General features: G+C 38.5%; 1 protein-coding gene across 2 annotated transcripts in view; it reads right to left on the reverse strand.

The window, feature by feature from the left end:
• The window catches only part of CFAP47 (cilia and flagella associated protein 47), a 431185-nt gene that overhangs the window by 405443 nt on the left and 4104 nt on the right, over nt 1-21638 (reverse strand). For both annotated transcript variants that reach the window (XM_046672810.1, XM_046672809.1), the window contains exons 2-8: nt 20204-20355; nt 17340-17455; nt 10151-10289; nt 7726-7954; nt 7247-7407; nt 5486-5613; nt 2244-2479 (exon numbers count right to left, since the gene is read on the reverse strand). In XM_046672810.1, coding sequence (XP_046528766.1) covers nt 2244-2479; nt 5486-5613; nt 7247-7407; nt 7726-7954; nt 10151-10289; nt 17340-17455; nt 20204-20355 — 1161 coding nt within the window. The remainder of the gene's footprint in view (nt 1-2243; nt 2480-5485; nt 5614-7246; nt 7408-7725; nt 7955-10150; nt 10290-17339; nt 17456-20203; nt 20356-21638) is intronic.

A 21638-nucleotide genomic window follows, 5' to 3' on the forward strand; every position in this document is an offset into this window, starting at 1 on the left:
AGTCCTAACCACTACCCACAACACCCTCCTTTGTCTTTAGCTGAAAATGGTATTTAAGGTGGTGGCTTTGGCCATTTTGGCAAGGTACTCAATTTTACGTGTCACTAAACTTTGTTTTTCCCCTGTTAATCTGTCTCATGTCAATTTCATTCTTAGACCAGCCAGCGGGACCTAGAGGGTAGAGGAATAGTTCTTCCTCCCCTACATGTGCAAGCAGCCACAGACAATAGGCGAACAAATAAGAATGGCTATGTTCCAATAACAGTTTAAAAAAAAAAGGCAGGGGCCAGCCTGGTGGTGCAGTGGTTAAGTGCGCACGCTCGCTTCGGCGGCCGGGGGTTCGCTGGTTCGGATCCCAGATGCAGACATGCTGTGGCAGGCATCCCACATATAAAGTGGAGGAAGATGGGCACGGATGTTAGTTCAGGGCCAGTCTTCCTCAGCAAAAAGAGGAGGATTGGCAGCAGTTAGCTCAGGGCTAATCTTCCTCAAAAAAAAACAAAAGGCAGCAAGCCAGATTTGGCCTGTGGACTATAGTCAGCCAACTCCTGGTTTAGAGGATCTGGGAAAGAGTTATCCGAGTAGAGAGAAAGAGAAAACCAGCCCCTGACATCCAGAAGCTGGCCTTCTGCATCCAGAAGGGATGCCTCTGGGCTCAAGTTTTCTGCTCTGCACCAGCAGTAGGAGGCCTAGGCCAGTTAACTATTGTCAGTTTCAAATTTGAAAATTCCACTCAACCTTCAAGGTCTGGCTCATATGTTACTGTCACTATCAGATGAAGCCCTTTCCACCTGGCTGGAAGTAAACACACTGTGCTCTGAGTTTGCATATCACTTTGTTACAGATCTCAACATATTTTGCATTCTTCTTAAACCCTACCTATTTGTATCTACATCTTACACTTCAGTAATGCATTAAAAAACTCTCACCAGGCAGAGCGTTCGGGGGAAGGAGGCAGCATCGCTGTCTGCACCAACCAGGCCACGCACGTGCTGCCCTGAGCGGAGGTGCTGGGTGGTGTGGGCTGCATCCTGGCCCGGCTCCTGTTGCATCCACGCCACCTTAGCGCTCTGCTTGCCGGGAGCGGGGCTCATCTTGGGAGCGGGAATGTGTCTGCAGCCCGCCTGCTGCCTGGGCCACAAGACACAAAGCCCACTAGCCATGCTGCGCAACGAGATGGTGGGGCGTGTCCCTGCTAGGCCAGCTGCTGGGCTTGTACAAATCCACCCAGGACTACAAGCACCTCTGCCAAGACCTGAGCCTATGGCCAGGACCTGTCATCCTCCTTGCACTCAAACAGCTCCCACCCACCTGATGCTGGCCCCCACTACCCACCCGAGGCTGGCCTATCTGATGACAAACCCTTGATGCCAGCCTGCCTGAGGACCAGGCACCCATCACCAGGTCCCAGAATCACAATGCCTATGACCAGTGGCGGCAGGGCACCTTCCACATCAGCCTCTGAAGAGCTGGGGGGATGGGGAAGGCATGCACCTCTCAGCAAGTACTCAGACCATAGTGCCTGGTTTGCCCCATACCACCTCATCTCACAGAGGGGCAAGGCCTGAACCCCTCAGAGGGAAAACTGCCAACCACCTCTCCTGTCTTGGGTTAGCGAGCACTGGAGTGGGCACCTGAGCTACAGCCCCTGCCCATGGCATTGGACCTCCACTTCCATATGTGTGCACCCCCAGCTTGGCCAACCTTCAATCTGGGAGTAGGGCCTGAAGCATCTGGCACTCCCCCTGGCATCTCTGGGCTTGGGAGGAGTGCCTGCCTCTCATCTCCTTTTCACTTTTTGCTGCTTTTGGCAGCTGCTGGCTCAAGGGCATCCCACCTCTGGTCCCTGGGTTCCACTGCCCTATACAAGGACTCCAGGACCCATTCCTGCACCCACTCATGGCTGGGAGGGCCAAAGCTCTGTGCTGGATATTTACGTTCAAGGGCCAGCCTCCTGGGCTGGTAGATAAATAAACACTCTCTGAGAAGAAAAAAAAAATTCTTAGAATATGTAACTATGTGTCGCACTTCTTTATATTCGCTCTAGTGTCAAATGCTTTTCCTGCCACATGAAAGGCATTTAAATAATTACAGATACTACATGAGTGCCAACACAAAAGTATTCATAAGAAGGCCACAGAAGAGACACAATTTATTAAAATGTAGTTTTTAAGCCTCTGCATGGCATTTTAGCAAACCTTAAATGATTTCAAGCATTTGAAAGCATATAATAATTGTCTTACCTGGCTACATCCTTCATCAATCCTGCCCCTTTTAGGATCAATTTTAAAATTTGCAGTTTTCTGGAAGTGGTATGTCACAGGGAGTGCTTTGGATTGATTTTGCATAATACACTGAATCTCCGAACATTCACCCATGAAACAAGGTGCAAAATTTAGGACCCTTCCTGTATCAAACTGTAATAAGACAGGAAGTCCTGAGCCTGTCAGCGCTAATTCCAGTTTCTGACATCGATCACCTGTAAAAGCAATAATAGCTTTTTAACATAAAAAGTGTTTTGGGAATCCAGAATATATTTGCTCAGTCCAAATAGTGTCGTCTGAAAGAACTGATGAGACATGAGTAGCTCATTCAGTCTTTCATTCAACAAAATTATTCATTGCCTTCTTAGTGCAAGTACTCTTCCAGGCCTTGGGGATACAGCAGTGAATAAAACAGACATTCCTGTTCTCATGGACTTCATTCTAGTGAGGTGACATTAATAATAAAATAAATAAACATTACATTTCAGAGAGGATAAGTGCTATGGGGAAAGGAAACATAGGGTAAACGGGAGCAGAATTTGCCACCCCAAAATATGCCTCTTTGGCACGACGATTATTTTAGGCTGATTATTATTTTTTCTGTTTCGTAAAAATAAGAATTTTTTTTTTTTCCTTTTTCTCCCCAAAGCCCCCCGGTACATAGTTGTGTATTCTTCGTTGTGGGTTCCTCTAGTTGTGGCATGTGGGATGCTGCCTCAGCGTGGTCTGACGAGCAGTGCCATGTCCGCGCCCAGGATTCGAACCGACGAAACACTGGGCTGCCTGCAGCGGAGCGCGCGAACTTAACCACTCGGCCACGGGGCCAGCCCCTAGGCTGATTATTTTTAAGAAACAGGAGACACAGGAAAAGCCTGAAAACCTAGTAGAAGTTACCCTTTTATAAGATACATTTACATTTATAAGGGAACTCTCCATTTCTAAGGGTGTCTCCCTCTCTGTACCAGGAAGAAAAGGATGACTAAATCTCTAGAAAGTCTTATCAATGGAGAAGGCAAAGACAAATCTGCATAACAACCACGCCCTTGCTTACTGTGCTTTTCCTGACAACCTCACATAACTAGCTTTCCAACATCTTCTTTTGTCTTTAGCTGGAGATGATATTTAAGATGGTGGCTTGGGCCATGTGGGGGAGTTGCTCAGTTTTCTTGGGCATCTCTCATATATACAGGAAGTATATGTGTTATTAAACTTGTTTTTCTCCTGTTAATCTGTCTTATTACAGGGGATCTCAGCCAAGAACCTAGAAGGGTAGAGGAAAAATTATTTCTCCTCCTCTACAAGGGTAAGACAGAACACAATGTCTTGGGACTGCTCTTTTATATGGAGAGGGTCAAAAAGGTCTCTCTGATAGAGAAACATTTGAGCAAAATATAATGGAACTCTGGAAGAAAACCATGTGAAAATCCAGGAAAAAGTGTATTCTAGGCAGACATAACAGCAAGTACAAAGGTTCTAAGGCAGGAATTTGTTTGGCATGTTCCAAAAAACCTAAGGAACCAAATACTACTGGGTAAGAGTAGAAGAAGCATGGTGAAAAATGGTCATCTTTAAGACACATTTTTGAGGGTAGAGTTAAAATTTGCTGGATTGGATGTAGAATAGGAAATTGAACACATGATAAATGTTGATGCTAAGGTTTTTGGCCTGAGCAACTGAAATGATGGCATTGCCATTTCTTGAGACAGGAAAGACTGAAGGAGGGACAGGTTATGGGAAAAGCAGGAGTTTTTGAACATGTGAAGTCTGAGATGCCTGGTAGATATCCAAGTGGAAATGTCTACTACGTTACTTAATGTACTTACAAGCTTAGAGTGAAGATAAAGGAGAAAGGATTGGAGGTTTGAGGCAAGAAGAGAAGGTGTGTATATGAATCTCAGACTGTGAGAAAGTGAATGAATGGGGGAATGCAGCAGAAATGTCGAACATCATAAAGGACCCACTTGGGGTTAGTGATTAGAGATTAAAAAGTGAAACCTCCCAGAAGGATTTTGTGTTTTTCTCCAGCACAATTAGCTTCGCAGGTGCAGACTCAGAGGAGGCTGAGAGTTGAATTTAATCTCTATAGTGGCCAGCCACTATAGAGATGGGCCAAGAGATTTAAGTGCACATGGAAAAAGGTGATTAAAATAACGGACAATGGAATAAACGCTGGGCAATAACATAAACATGAAGTTTTGGAGATACTAGAAAGAAGGTAGGAACTATGAGTTGTAGCTCTAATTGAATGAAAAAATAGTTTTGCAGAGAGATCAATGTAACTAGAATTTAAAAAAACGAGTTTCTATTTCTTCACTGATGCTCTTACTAGCCAATCCTAGACTCTAAATTACCTATAAGGCCAACCTAACATCGCCATCTCTAGCCATTCAAAAGTAGATTAACTTGCAAACCTCAAACAAATGTTCTGTCTATGACTAGCACACAGAGCTCAATATCACAAACCATGACATAAATAATAACAAAGCAATCAATTTCTGCCCTTAGGAACATAGTTCAACCACGCTCAATGATATCACTCATACTGACATGCAAATCTTCTAGACACTTGACTTGCCATGGCTCATCTTTCCAGATTTTATCCCTCATCTCCTTATATCTTTATTTTCTCTTTTATCTGTCTTGCTAAACTGGACTCCAAGTCTTGTTCCATATTCCTCATTGTAGCCCATCTAATATTACCCAAGAATGTAAAAGTGGACTGCATCTTGACATGTGGCCTGCAAAGCCTACGCACTTATTAATACCTTATAACAGGATATTGGACTCAATTTACTAGAGCTCTAGGTCTTGCTCTTTGACTGTTACTGTGAGTAGATTCTAAGACAGCTGAAGGTTTGATGGAGATGGAATGGTCATCTGTTCCCATATGGATCTCTAAGAGAAAATCTAGGCTTAAATAGGAAAAGAAGTCACATTTTTTTGTTTTCTTTTTCATTCCTTAAACTCTAGATCATCACGTTTATCTGATGTCATTTTAAAATAATAAAGTCACCTAAATTCTAACTTGGAAAATTATTATGTAAATGATTCTGAGGTTGACTTCTTTCTTAACATGCCACAGAATACTTTTTAAAGTCTCTTCAATGTTTGCATTTTTGTTCTATTCAGTAATTACATAGTTTTGATTAAATATTGATGTCCAAACTTTTAAACAATTTAAACTGCTATGCATTTGATGATTATGTTCATTTTGCACTTACTTTTGATGGTTTTATTGATATCATCTCTCAAAAAGCCATCTTTACTTCCTACGGACTCAAATCTCAAAAAGACAGCATAGTCTTGCCTGTGTGAAGGATCACTATTCTTTTTACCATCAACGATTAGCCTGTAAAGAATTACAATCAATTATTTTTAAAGCAAGGATGATACACTTTATTACTGCTCAAAAGGGAATATCAACTCAATCCTTAAATCTATGCCAGTAGATAAAAGTTCAGGAATTAAAATATAACTGTGATGCACTTTCCAAAATTACTCCATAGACTTGCCAGAAGAATGGCATGAAACGTAAAGATCCAAAGAATGAGTTCATGACAATATTTGCAAGACAAGCGCAATTTAAATACACCAAGTTGTCAAGGTCCAACTCCAATGCCACTTTCTATGTAGAGGATTTTCTTTCCAGGCAGAGCTCATTGCCAGCAAAGGACTCTGTTCAGTTCTCCGTAATAGTCCTTCTTACCCCTGAGTGTAATTGCAAACCTGTTACATATCTGTCTCCTGTGGACTAAGCACATACTGCTAGCCACATTCTGGTTAGAGGGGAACAAGTAATTTGGAGAACAACAGCCAAATCTTATCAGAGGAGAAAAGGAGAGGAAAGATGGGAAGAGGGGATGCAGGACCAAAGACAGAGACGCACTATATCACAGGCCTGGCACTAGCTATCTTTACTTGCCTTACCTAGAGGTCAGCTTTTTTAGCAGTGGATACTCAAATATTCACACAAAAGGCTGATGTGAAATATTACATAAGAAGGCAAACAGCATGTTGAGAACACATTTAAGTAAGACTTCAAATCATACTCATACCTATGAATTTATGGTAGACTCTCAAATAAAGTTCACATGCTGCCATGAAAAAGAATATTTAGAATTTCAAAGATGGTATATTAAAAAGAGTCTTACAGATTGACCAAAGAAATTTCCTGTATGAAGGTATGATTAACAAGGCAATTATAGATTATACAAATAGAACAATTACTTGATTTGTTACCCTCTTTAAATTAAAACATAACTCAGTCTTCAACAGACAAGGTGTATCACCAATTGTCCCTGTGCCACACAGAAAAGTACATTAAGCATTGCTTTCTCACAAACAAGGGTAAACATGCTTACAATTTGATCAGTTATTGCCACACAGTGCAACCTATCAAGTGTAGCTGAAATTGCTACTATATTCAAAATAGCATTTCCAAATATATTTTCAAATTAAATAACCAAATCAAGTTCATGGAATGGAAAAACACACACTGGCAAAAGTCCTAAAAGTCAGTATGAATTTCAGCAAGCAAGTGTGGTTGATCCCAGCGCTGCTATAGACTTAATATTCATGATAGTCAGCAAGCATTTTGCCCTGGCAGGAGCACTGCATCTTCTTTGGAAGCACCTAGAACATACTGCATGCCACTGCCATCACTAGACTATTTCCACAGGGACAACAAGGTCTTGGTTGTACAGATTGCTTTGGGGCCACAATCAACAACCCAAAACTTCCACTTCCACCACCCCATTTCCACAAGGTCTGGGGAGATTTTTAACTTAACATGAAGTATTTAAAATCATATTTTTAAATATTGAAAATAATATTAACCATGTTACAAATATTTACAGCCATAATGAGAAAAATCCAATTGGTGCCTTCTGACAAGTTTTACTATTAAAATCAATCTGATGACTGTATGGTTAATATACTTTCCATTAATAAGTAACATCACAATGGAATTAATTTTTGCTTACTTTGGGCTGAAACAAAACGTAATTATAGCCTTTTGATAAGGTAGTAATCTCCCTTCATTGGGAACACAGGAGATAAAAGTTGCAACATCTATTTTCTTTATTTTCCTTAAGTAGGTGAGATTATTTAAAACAACATCTGTTCTTTGCTGAATATTTGTACCCTATAAAATCAGAAATAAAAGAGTATTAAGGCAAAACACAAACAAAATAAAATATTTTAAGAGGAGGTCATAAAATATTGAAATTTCAGAGTCTAGAAGATAGAGAATATGTATGTCTTTAAAGTAACATACATAAATTTGATTAAGGCACATTATAAAAGTTAAAAAAACTACTGAAAAACTGGTGAGAACAAAAATTATATATATCTAGCTGCATGTTAAAAAAATTATAAAAATTAAAGTTTCCTAGTTATTAGTTCAAAACAATCTGTTTCAAAACATAATAACTGATCTTCCCCTTTTACACTATTTACTTACCAATTCTTCTCCAACTGAATCATCTTGTATTATGGCCACCCAATTTATGGGTTCTGGGCTATTATTGTATAGAAGTGCACGTTCGATTTTTGATGCTCCGAAGAAAACAGAACCAAAGTGTATGCATTCCAGCTTTTCGTCACTACTCATGTTTAACAATTCAATAATCTGCTCAACCACATGAGCTTTGACACTCAAAAGTATGTTTGGGCGGTCTTGCAAACTCACTCTACAAGATAATGAATCACACATATATATTTTAATTAAAATTCTATATACTTTATTTTTCTCCTGGATATTTGGATAAACAGAAATTTTATAAAATCACATTATAATTCAAATTCAAAGGCCTAAGAGCAGTTCTTGTCACATACATGCCAGAGACTGTCATGTCCTTCTGTCTGTCTGAATCTGTAGAATGGCATATATGCAACCTAATTCACTGTCTCCAGGAAACAACAAAGTTGGAAAACAATCACACAAATTGACCCCAAAAAGAATTTATTGGTATGTCCATATCACCAATTTTGTAAATACTAGAGTTAGATGGGATGATTTATACGGTCACATCTAGTTCTAGAATTCTGAGCTGCTTTTCTAACTCATCCCACTCCCCCAAAGTCCAACAGCCAACCTCACCCTCATCCTAATAAGCTAATTCCATGCAAAGTAAAGAATCTCAGCAAAACCCCACTTCTTTGCTGAAACGAATATCCCACCAGAAAACTTCACTTCCCAGACTAATTTCAATTTCCTTTTGAAACTCTCTCCCTAACACACACACACACACACACACACACACACACACACACATATTTACCCTTCCCTGGCATAAATGCAATCCTTTTGAATCTCACCCCATCAGATACCACAAATAACTTACCACTCCACAACTATCACCTAAGTTCTCATCTTACACCATATTGCTGTCACATTGGGCATTGTTGATACCATCTCTTTACACGTCTCCTCCTTTAGCTTCCCAGACATCATCCTTTCCTGGTTTTCCTTCTGATTCATTCAGACTCTACCTTCTCATTCTTCTAAGACTTGGATATTTTGTAAACTCCACGAATAAGGATTTCTGTCCTACTCTTTCATACTCTGTTCTTCCTAAAGGTATTTTCAACACTTCCATTATTCATCTACAATTTATACAGACAACCCTCAAACCAATATACTTAGCCCAACTTTTTCCTGGGACTCAAGTAAATCTAGTAGGTTCTAACTAGCTCCACAGGATTCTGCAAAGCAAATCAATTCCAACATGTCAAAACTGAACTCGGGATCTTCTCCCAGAAACCCATCCCTCCTCACACCTTTGCCATTCCACAACCAGTCACTAAATCCGGTCAAATCCATCTCCACAACATGTCTCCAATCTGCACACTTCTCTCCATACCCCCAATCTGTACCTTAGCTCAGGCCTTTATCATTTCTCTTCTGCTATAGTTTCTGGTCGGGCTGACCACTTCACATCTGTACTCCCTGATTTGTTTTGCACACTGCTATTGCCATGCCCTTTGTAAAACGCAAACTAATCAAGACACTCCCATCTTAAAACCTTCCTGAGATCGCACAGCCTTCACAATAAAACCTATGCTCCTATAAGGGCTCATAACTGTTTCTCAAACATTTTTTTGGCTGTGACCTTCAGTAAGAAATGTATTTTACATTGCAGTGTAGGATATCTACATACACACACACACTTGAAACAAGTTTTACAAAACAACATTTACCCTTACTATGTGAGATGCATTCTGATATTTTGTATTTCATTGTTTTGATACTGGTGGTGATGCATTATAGTGACTGCACATCCTACTAATGAACTGAGACACACAGCACAAAAAAACCCTGTCCTATGAGGTCTTTTTCTGGACTCTGCACCATTCTGTTTTTCTGTTCTCATCTTGCATCACTCCTTACCTCCATCTCTTTGCCTCTACAGTCTCAGATCTCTCAGTGTGTTACACTGTCTATTCACTTCTAGGATTTCAAGTCTTCCACTTGCTCTGAATGAAATCACTCCTCTAATCCACTCCCACCACCAGTGCCCACCTCCCCTACACACACACACACACACCCCAAATTACACCACTGCTCTTTGCTTCATTGATGCCTACTCTCGAATAAGTGTTTGGTTCAACTATCACCTCCTGAGTGAAGCCCTTTCCTGATCCACTCCCTCACTCCTACAAAATCTAAACTAGGAGCTCCTATTATGTGTACTCATAAGCCATCCTCTGGTTCTTCCCAGTTTTGAGTCCCTAGTGCTTGGCAAATAGTAGAGACTCAATGAATGAGTGCTCACTGAAAGAACAAAGAAGCTAACATGCATTCAAAGACAATAGGCATACCTGAAAAGTGAAATAGCAAAGTACTAAGTACTATATTAGAATTAGGAACCATAGCATACACTCACATTGCCACTTCATTTACAATTCTGGGCTGGTCTGCACAGAAATCCACTTTAACAACCACTGATGACTTAGGTTCCACAACACCATCAGTTGGAAAAATGACAATGGGTAATTGACCCTGGTATTCCGTTTTAAATATACCTAAGGAGAACAAGAGCAAATGGTTTACATCTGAATCCTTACAATGCTACATTCACACTCTTAGTAAGGGATGGACACACATTACAGAGTATATGGTCTACTGTGGACCAAGAATCACAGCTTTGATTGTAAGTCGTCTCTGGGATTACTCAACAAAGGTGAACATAGTGTTAGGACTCAACTCTCATCAATAGCTAAAAGAAACTGTCTGCTTACTGTGTCCCGACATACATGCTAAGAACTTCGCATACGTGATTCTATTTAAACCTCATAAAAATTCTATGATATAGGTTCAATCATTACCTCTATTTTATAAATAAGGAAACAGACACTTAGAAAGGTTGAATAACTTGTGCAGAGACACACAACTATTGTGATAGTTTAGATTGTTATTCTCAATTCTTCACCCTTATCTACATCCTTACCTTTATCCTATTATGAACAAAGTATGTTTTCCTACCCCTTGACTTTGAACTTAATCATACGATTTGCTTTGGCCAATAGCATGTGGGTGGAAATGACATGCTATTGAACATCCAACTCCAGATGTTCTCTTGTACTTCTCCTATGGAAAGTGCTTCTCTTGAGTAGCTGCTGTCCCTTTGGCCTATGCCCCAGAATGAGCAAGTGTGGGGCAGAGCCACGAGGTGACTCACAAACCTGCTCTGCGGTTACAGAATAGCCCCAGTTGCCTCACCTTGAAGCAGGGCCACCCAGTTGAGCCCAGCTTAGATCAGTCAATTCCACCCAATCTACACAAAAGTGAACAATTAAAACATAATTGCCTCTTTAAGATACAGAGTTGTGGGGTGGGTTGTTACATAGCAAGAGTTGACTACTACAGTTAGTAACTAACTAACACAACTGGAATTTTCACTTGGATGTTTCTGACCATGGGGCTCACACTTATAGCTACTGCCACTTCTCAGTTCACACAGGAAAAGGGCAAAAGAAATGGGTTTCTAGAATCAAATAGCATATGGGAAGGAGTTTACAAAAACTTCTTATTCTGAAAGCAGAAATGGTTCAAAATTTATGGTAATATCTGGTATCTATGTTAGAGCATGCAATCCTTGAGATCAGATACTATCTCTTTTTCATCTCTGTGATCCTGACACCCCACACAGTGCCTAGCACCAAGCAGTGCTCAAAATATGCCCAACAAATGGACGTAGCCAGTCATAAGTTTCTTTAATATCATTATACAATATTAACATAAATGAGTACACTGCTGACATAAACAACTTTGCAAATTCCTAACTCATCAGTTTTAAATCACATTTGATGACATTTTCAAAAATTCTTCATTTAACTTATGAGAATAAAATACTAGCATAATAAAGGTACTGAAAACATAAAATGAGAATAAAACTTTTTTAAGTACAGAGATGACCTGATAGAAAAGGCGCACAAACTCACAGTAACAAAATTTGTTAATCTAATCATTTTTAGAGAAGCGTTAATGATATAATATTTAAGGTTTATTTTTTCTGTCATAAAATAAAAGAAGAATCTGTAAAATGTTATCCATTTCAAATAAATAAGGATTACTGACTCACTTCTTCAGAAAAGGAAAACTATATAAGTCCAGTTAAGGCTGAGTCAGCGAAATGGTTCCTATGTTGTAACCACTTATGCAATTTGTCAAAAGAGCTTAAGTGAATGTTTCAAAAGCTTATTCAGGAACAACCCAAAAACCAAAAAACATTGTTCAATCTTCTAAATATATTAAAACAGTGGGTACACAAACATTACTGTCTTATATAACTTTAATACTATTAGCAATAATGAGATATTTGACTGTTTCATTTTTTAATTGCTAACAATAGTAGCAAGGACATCATCCAGAGAAGGGTGGCATTGAAGGAAGGATGTTACAAATGAAATTTATGTCATCAAATTTTCATTTCTGTTTTGATATGACACTGGCTAACGTGTGGAAAATGAACTAGAAGGAGATAAGAGGAGACTTCAGAGAAATAATTTAGGTTGGTGTAATTACTAGGCAAGAGAAGATGATGGCCCGTTGCACAGAAGTGACAATAGGACAGAGAAAAGTGGGATTATTGACATAATTAGGAAGTGAATAGACAGGATTTAATAATTGACTGAGTAAGGCAGTAGGTGGTGAAAAAGACAGAGGTGTCAAGGATTTTGCCAAGTTTCTGACTTGCCCAAATACATGGTGGTGACATTTAATGAAAAAGAGAAAAAAAGTTTTGAGGAGAAACCAAGGAGTTTAGTTTTGGACGTGTTAAGTTTTGAGAAGACTAAAGGAAATGCAAAGTATTGTACAGGCCTCAGTGAAGTAACAGGAATGGAAGTGATTGCCTGGGAGAGCACGTTGACTGAGGAAACATGAGGGTCCACGACAAATCCTAAGGAACAGTCACATTTAATGTACCAAAAAAAGGAGCGGCAGTCCATAAAAGAGAATTGGAGAGGAGGGAGAAAAAGAATAATTCTACATCAATAGTGAACATTTATTGAATACTTAATGTTTGTCGGAGTGTCCGCTAAGCATTTTATTAATCATTACCACAATTATAGCAGGCAAGCACTAGGTTTATCTCTAACATATAAGTGAGGCAATGGGTATTCAGGAAGAGTAAATCCCTTGCCTGGGGCCTCCCGGCCAGCAAATGTTGTAACCAAGATTTAGGCCCTGGAAGACCCCACTCCCGGACCTGAGCTATTAACCACTATTTTATGTAGGAGAGTGAAGGGTCATAGAAACCAATACTTATTTTTTTCCATGAAGATGGCAGTGGCCATCCATGTCAAATGTTGCTAATAAGCCATGTAAAATAAACACTTAGACTTGCCCACTGATGAGACTTAGGAGAGCACGTGAGATGTGAGGGTACCCACAGCTGCGGGTAAGATGAAGGGTCCTTTGCACAAACTTGTATGTGTTTTGAATCTGAGCGCTGCTCTACCTTCTCTAGAGAAGCAGCTTAGACAGTTGGGCGGCAAAGTATACATTGTTACCTTGCCTTTACTCCTCCAAAACACTTTTAGAAACTATCTTATTAAGTAGATTTTTGTGTAAAAGTATTTATAAGATCAAGCCAGGACAGTCCGTAGTTTTATAGGATGCTACTAAAAATCAAGTCATGTACCCCAGGCCATTGTTATTTCCTATGTATGCTTTTTGTTTGTTTGTTTTGTTTTAAGTTTCCTTGGGTCTAAGCACACCAAAGATGCACCAGTCTCCACATCTCTTCAAAGAACTAAGTTCTGAAGATTCTTCAGAATGCTCATATAGGATTAAACAGGTTACTTCTGAGTTCATTGAAAGCTTAATGGTTCTTTACTGAAACTCTGAGAGATGGCTGAACCAAAGCAAGTAAACAAATGTTTATTGAATGCCTGCTATATGCTCAGCATTGTATTATGCATGAAAAGTATATTGAGATTTCATGACATTAGTTTCCAAGAAAACAAAACTGAAAACAAAAAGTATGCACTGAGAATAAGTAGCGGGTGCTTCTTTGCGTAGTTGGGGAGAATCCTGAGGCCCACTCCTGGGGTTGGTCTGAGTTAGCAAATTTCATGGGTTACAGATGATGCCAGGTTTTTCTAGACAATGAAGTAGAGAGAAGATGCTGACGATGAGGAGAAGGGGGATAGTGGGCATTAAGAGCTAGAAAAAGGTCATTTGTCTTGGGCAAAATAACCCAAATAAACCCAAAGAATGATGAGTTCTAAGGTAGCTGTTCAAACATAGCAATGGTGTGTGAAGATCACACTAGAGACTCGAAAGGCTGTTCTACAGCATAACGCTGTAGTAGAAAACGTTCACTCAAATATTCAAGGATACTGACGCGAAGAGGGAAATGATTGCAATTCAAGGCATGCTAAAATAATGTTTTCTCAATCTTCAAAGACAAAAACTGAGAAAAAACAGAAACAAACTCATAGATACAAAGAACTGGTGGTCGTCAGAGGTGAGGGGGTGGATGGATGGGAAAAACAGGTGAAGGGGCTTAAGAGGTACAAACTTCCAGTTATAAAATAAGTCACGGGGTGTAATATACAGCACAGGGAATATAGTCAGTAAAACTGTAATAACTTTGTACGGTGACAGATGGTTACTAGACTTGTCGTGGTGATCATTTCATATTGTATATAAATGTTGAATCACTATGTTGTACACCTGAAACTAACATAATATTGTATGGCAACTATACTTCAATTTAAAAAACCTGAGAAACAATAAAATCATAAAAGAGACATGGAGTTCACCAGCTCACAAAAGGACTAATATTAGAGACTTTGTAAAGACTAAACCATGTCTTTTTAAAATGAAAAGACAGGCACTCCTTTGCACAGTCGGGTGTAAACTTAAGAAACATTCTTATAAAGGGTGAGAAAATAAAATGTATTCAACGACATTTGACTAAATCCATGGATGGTTACTCCATAATGGGCTATTAAAATAAAACATCATGAAGTTGTTACATAAACTTGGGGGTCTACAAAACCAAAGATAACAACCTCAGTGACACTACCAGAGAGACAAAATAAAGCTGTATAAATCACGAATCTGCCGAGGGTGGCTTTTTAATTTCCTCTTAAGTATATAAATTTGTAAACATTTGATCTTTGACTCTAAAACTATAAAATATTTGTCACATAAAATCCTTTTCTTAAATTTTATTAAAATCGTCTTTGGTTGCTGAATCTATTTTCTACATAAGTGTTTTTCTTCATGCAAATACATTGTTATTCTCATGAATATTTATATATTGTGTTTGTAGGTAATAAGGACTTTATGACACTTTACAGACACTTGCTATTGTGAATATAAAACATACTATCAGGGGCTGGTCCCACAGCCAAATGGTTGGGTTCACACGCTCTGATTTGGTGACCCAGGGTTTTGCCAGTTCAGCTCCTCAGTGTGGACCTAGCACTGCTCATCAAGCCCTGCTGAGGCGGCGTCCCACATAGTAGAACTACAAGGACCTACAACTAGAATATACAACTATGTACTAAGGGACTTTGGGGAAAAGAAGAAGGAAAAAAAGACTGGCAACAGATGTTAGCTCAGGGCCAATCTTAAAAAAAAACAAAACATACTATCGATTTTGGCAAGGGTTGAAAAGATAATACCATTCATATCTAAGAATGAAGGACAAAGACAATACTAAAAAAATGTGTTTCACTGATAACAAACTGTTCAGTTTGTAAGGTAATAGTAATTAACATTTCACAGTACTTGATTATAATTTACCAATTGTAGTTTTCACTACAAATACTATGCACACACAAAATTAAATACAATACTAAATTAATACAATAAAAAATTAATACAATACTAAAAGCCAATGTGGGTTATTTTTCCTAAAAATGTATGGACCCAGGTCTGAGGCTTAATTTTATTTATTTTATTAAATAAAATAATATTAAATATTCAACTAAAACTAAAACCATATATTTTTTTACTTATAAAGAGCTTTTATATGTAATAAAACTGTCTAATTTGGTGAGATTTTAGAATAAAGCGAGGATATCATCACAGCTTTGAAGGATTTTGAATGGACAACATTAAGAGAGATTTTAGGAAAGTAAAATAATACAAATAAAATTCTCTCAATTATATATCACTGCTCTAAAATATAACCAGAGAGTCTAAAGGACCATATAGCCCATAGTCACTCACCGTAAGAGACTTCATCCTTAACACTGGAGTCAGACCACAAGTGAGCCTAATATCCTACCATCCCACAGGCATCAGAAATTCAATCATTTATAAACCAAAGCATGGAGGCTGGCCCCGTGGCCAAGTGGTTAAGTTCGCGCACTCCACTTTGGTGGCCCAGGGTTTCACTGGTTCGGATGCTGGGCGTGGACATGGCACCGCTCATGAGGCCATGTTGAGGCGGCGTCCCACATAGCAGAACTAAAAGGACCTACAACTAGAATATACAACTATGTACTAGGGAGCTTTGGGGAGAAGAAAAAGAAAAAAAAAGAATATTGGCAACGGACGTTAGTTCAGGTGCCAATCTTAAAAAAAAAAGCATGGAAAGTGAAATGAGCAACATTTAATGAGGAACGATTATCAGTTTTGTTTGTTTATACCCCAGGAAGAACTCAGTAAAGGGACAGACTGCCTTCGTCTTAATAATTCCCACTGCCCATTCAAGCAGCCCCAGAGAACACCCTCTCTTGGTGTAAAACGGGTTCCGATTTAAGATCTGTTTTATGTACCCAACAAGCAGTCTCAGAAAGAAATGCTCTCCCTGTCTGGAACTAGTCCTCATCTCAGACTGGCAGAAATGCCAGTCTTGCCACCCAAGATGCTGACCATCCAGTCAGGAGAATGAAAGGATAAGTGATTTTATGCCTACTGTATACCATCAGTGAAGAGTGTTCATGAATATATACATACACACATGCCTTTATGGAAACTCTTAGGTCACAGTAAGAATCTCAAGAAATAATCCAGTCTGGAGAAGAGAGAAGCATTTACTCTTTCCACAAAAAGTTAGTAAGAGCCTTCTAGGGATGATCATGTAAATTCAAAGTTGAATATGATAGAGAAAAAGAACAAATATTTATTGAGTGCCTATGATAAGTCAAGTACCATATGACAACCTTAAATACATACGTAATCAACCACAGTACATTTTATTAGCCACAGTTTATAAATGAGGAATCTCAAGTTCAATAAAGATACCTGCCCCAGATCACACAGCTAGTAAGGCACTGTGCCCTAATTCTATCTCTGGATGGCTCTAAGGACTATATCACCTCCATGATGCCATCCTGCGTTCTATGCTCAGGGAGATCACCTCTCAGGGAGAGTCAGGCTGTGTTAATCAGAATCATAAGGAGACAGATTCACATTTCCTAAATTATTGCCTGTCAGTTTTTTACAGTCATCCTATGTAAAGGCCTTCAGTTTTGAGCTACTGCAAATGATAGACATCTTTTTTGGAGGGTGAATCAGAGAATCCATTAATTATACAAAGGATACATTTCAGATAGTATCAACTTCTTCCAAAAGTATAAGTTAATTTATATGACAGAAAGTATTACCTGGAACTCTACCATGGTTAATGATAATAATCTCTTTACAATATACTTTACTATTGGCAACCAATGTGCCAAAATTAACTTCTGACTCAATTTCCAATTGACAGGATGGAATCAACCTAGGGAGAAGAAAAAAAGACCACATAATGAATTTTAACATTTATAACCTCATGGTTACATTTATAGGGGGACATACATAGAAACTTTTAACTCAAAAGACAGTTCAGTTTCTTACAGGTCTACTGGTGGCATATTTGGCAGTAAAAGGAATTGTGAAATGAAGACCTGAAAACAAGATAGTGAGACATATTTTTAACAAAGAAATCAGGCTTTATGCATCTAAGTACATGGTATACCCTCCCAAATACTCACCTTGAGGTAAAATGTATCTCACTATTTTTGTTGCTCAAAACAAAAAGCAACATTCGTTGCTCAAAACACGCTCAATATTTTTGTTGCCCAAAACATATTTGCAACTCTGTTTTGGAATCTCCACCTAAGCCTATAATATATTCTTTTGACCCTCCACAGAAAGGGTGGAACTGATCTTAACCAAGTAAAGTAGTTTGGAGGACACCAAATCTGATGAAATGAAAGAAGGTGTGACACTATAAAATATCATTTGGGGTCTAAAACAAGGTCTAGGTACAAAAAGGTACAACTGATTTTTCACGTGTGTCTCTAATTTAAAGGGCTGACTATAGATATCGGTAGCATATGTTTTCATACATGTGTTAAAAATCCATATAATCCTATATACATGTCTTATACACATATTTTATGTTTGGATAATAATTTATAGTTAATAAAGCACCATTAAGTATATTATCCTTTTTAGATTTAAAAGGTAGGTAAATATTATTATGGCTCTTAATGTTAAACACGAAAAGTCAAAAACTTAAAAAGCCTAAATGACTTATCTAAGGAATTATCTGGATAGAACGTTGGTGAACTTAGTCTTGAATCCTTTTGTTAGACTTCAAATACACTACCCTTACAGACCTAACAATGATAATAACAGCACCAATAATAAATATAGTAATAACTGATCTTTGTTACCTCCTTAGGTTATGTGCCGGACACATGAATTAAGTAATTTACTCCACATTGCATTCAACCTCCAAAGTATAAATACATACACACAAAAATACATAAACAAGAATACTTGAACAAAACATTCGCAAATACTGCTTGATGCATTGGTGGTCAGGGCCTTCTTTCTGGGGTGTGTGTTTATATGTGAGTGTTTGTGTATTAGATAGGTACAGACATGCCAGAGATCAGGCAGGACTGACATATATATGCTGTATCTCCTAAGGAATACCCATGTTCTTCTCGTAAGGAGATTGTATTTTTGTGACAGGAAAAGGAAAGATCAATGACCTTACTAATAATTTCATTAAAAGAGTTTATAGTATCTAAAAGAGGAACTCATTACACAAAAATATAAGATGTGAAGCCAAACATTTTTTCAAACTATTTCGCTAGCTTGATGGAGAAAAGTGTCTTAAGAATAATTTCTTAAGAATCTTCTCTCTCACACACACACACACACACACACGCACATAAGTATACATACATGCACAGAAATATATATGGTTTACCCTAGTAGTAAGGGCTTCGTAATACAGTAATATATAAGTTTCTCTAGAGCTTTCCCTTTGGTTTCTCTTCCATCTGATTAAGAAAAGTATTTCCAGTAACATTTTACTTTTTATGTTAACAGAGAGTTTACATTAACAGAGAGTAGAATGGTGGTTATGAGGGGCTGGGAGGTGGGGGAATTGGGGAGACGTTGGTCAAAGGGTACAAACTTGCAGTTAGAAGATGACTAAGTTTTGGGGATCTACTGCACAGCTTTGTGATTATTGCTGATAATACTATATACGTGAAAGTTGCTAAGAGACCAGATCTTAAGTGTTCTCACCACAAAATGAGATGATAATTACGTGACGTGATAGAGGCGTTAGCTTAACACTACAGTGGTAATCACATTGCAATATATAAATGTATCAAATCAACCACCTGTACACCTTAAACTTGTACCATGTTATACGTCAATTTTATCTCAAATAAAAAAAGGGAAAAAAAGCTTTTAATTTAAAAATATCAAAAAGTAAGGGGCCGGCCCAGTGGCATAGTGGTTAAGTTCACACACTCCCCTTTGGCGGCCCGGGGTTTGTGGGTTTGGATCCTGGGCATCGACTTACACACCACTCATCAAACCATGCTGAGGTGGCATCCCATCTACAAAATAGAGGAAGACTGGCACAGATGTTAGCTCAGGGACAATCTTCCTCACCAAAAAGAAAAAAAATATGTATGGTAGAAACAAAATAGGATATGAGGTCAAGAAAAAAAATACATGCAATTGTTGAATATTTTTAAGCTATTTTAATAAAAATATCTGAAAACTAGTCTCCCATTTGTTTTATTTTTCTATTTATTTATGTTTTAGGAAGATTAGCCCCGAGCTTACCATTGCCAATCTTCCTCTTTTTGCTGAGGAAGACTGGCCCTGAGCTAACATCCGTGCCCATCTTCCTGTATTTTTTTATATGTGGGACGCCTACCACAGCATGGTTTTTGCCAAGTGGTGCCATGTCCGCACCCGGGATCTGAACCCACGAACCCCGGGCTGCCGAGTAGCAGATCATGCGAACTTAACTGCTGCGCCACCAGGCTGGCAACTCCCATGTGTTTTAAATACCACAATTTGCTAAAAGTTTGTCCTTTAAGTTCAGTTGTAAGAAAACCATAGACAGAACATGGCCCATTATTCAGGGAAAATACAGAATATTACTTTGACCCTTATTCTTATTTGAAGAGTGCTCAAAATGTCAGCATGAAATATGAAGAACACATACCCAATTAGAGGAATCTCTATTGTTTTATTTCCTATTGAAATAAGTAGTTGGTCAAAAGTGTCTTCATCTTTATCAGGATGATATTCCACTATAGCTGTCATCTGAAGTCCAGAAGCAAGTGCTTTATCCAGATTTGTCAAAAGCAGTTTGAACTTCAGTGGGAGAAAAAGAAATCAAATTACACATCTTAACTCCTAATAAGGAAATCATGTGAGCAATTGCAGTTAGGAGTGTACATTATTTCAAGAGATGTGTCAAGACACAGGCAATATTCCTGCCCTAAAGGCGAAGATTTAATGACCATATTTATGCCTATCAGATTCCAGATCCTTCAGATATGCTTTTAACAGCACACAAATTGAAACCGACACTGCAGTCAGTTGAAAAATATGTAAATGCTCATGGGCTCCTTTAGAAGTATGAAGCACTTAAATACAGAAAAAAGGAAGAACAATCTAATAAAAATGTTGCTCAATCATATATACATACATAACACATGCATGCATATATACATACATACAGCATTTTATATACTTTCTTTATGGGGATTCAGACTTCATAACTTGGAAGAAACATAAAAAAGGAATAGACCAAAGAGGAAAAACCACTTTTGTTCTTGTAAAACATTTGCTAGACTCCAGGGAAACATGAAGGGAGAAAGAGAAGAACTGCTAACTGTTGAGCACATAGGATAGGCCAAGCATTCTTCATCTATTATTTCACTTAGTATCTTTCTACAGGCCTGTAAGGCTGATATTAAGGCTCCCAGAATACAGATGAGGAAACTGGGACCTGTAGAGTATAATTAATATCTAAGGTCACTGTGGCAGTAAGGATTCAAAACACATCTGACTCTAAAACTTAAGCTCTTTCCCCACAACTAGAAATAGTCCCTCTCCTGAATATAGCATCCCTTTAAGGAAACACACAATATGTCCCTTGAAAATTAATAATATAAGCCAGGGACTAATTAAGTGTCATATGAGTGATGCAGACATAAGTATCATGACAATCCATGAGAGAACATGATTATCATGGGCTAGGAAGGAGTGCACTTGGTCTAGGCTTAGAGGATAGATGCAAAAGGTGGAGAAGAAGCAAGGAAGATGCTTCCTATGGGGGCAGAAATATCTCAGACACAAGCAGAGAAAACATAAGCAAAACAGTCTGTCAGCAGCCAGCTAATAAGCTAGCCTCCCTGGGCAAAGAGCTGCAATCAGTAACAATGGAGATCATGTTGAAATTAACTATTCAGGGCTTGTAAGGCCAGGATGAGTCTAAGCAGCGCTTTCCAGCAAGGAAGGATATAGAGCATGGAGAGAGTTGTTGATATCACTGGTACCAGGTCGTACTTCGAGCAAACAACGACTCTGATACCTTGTAACTACCACAGTCCAACTTTCAACCTCCCTGCAATTACAAAACAGAAAATGTA

This window comes from Equus quagga, chromosome 10, assembly GCF_021613505.1.
Source record: "Equus quagga isolate Etosha38 chromosome 10, UCLA_HA_Equagga_1.0, whole genome shotgun sequence".
NCBI lineage: Eukaryota > Metazoa > Chordata > Mammalia > Perissodactyla > Equidae > Equus > Equus quagga.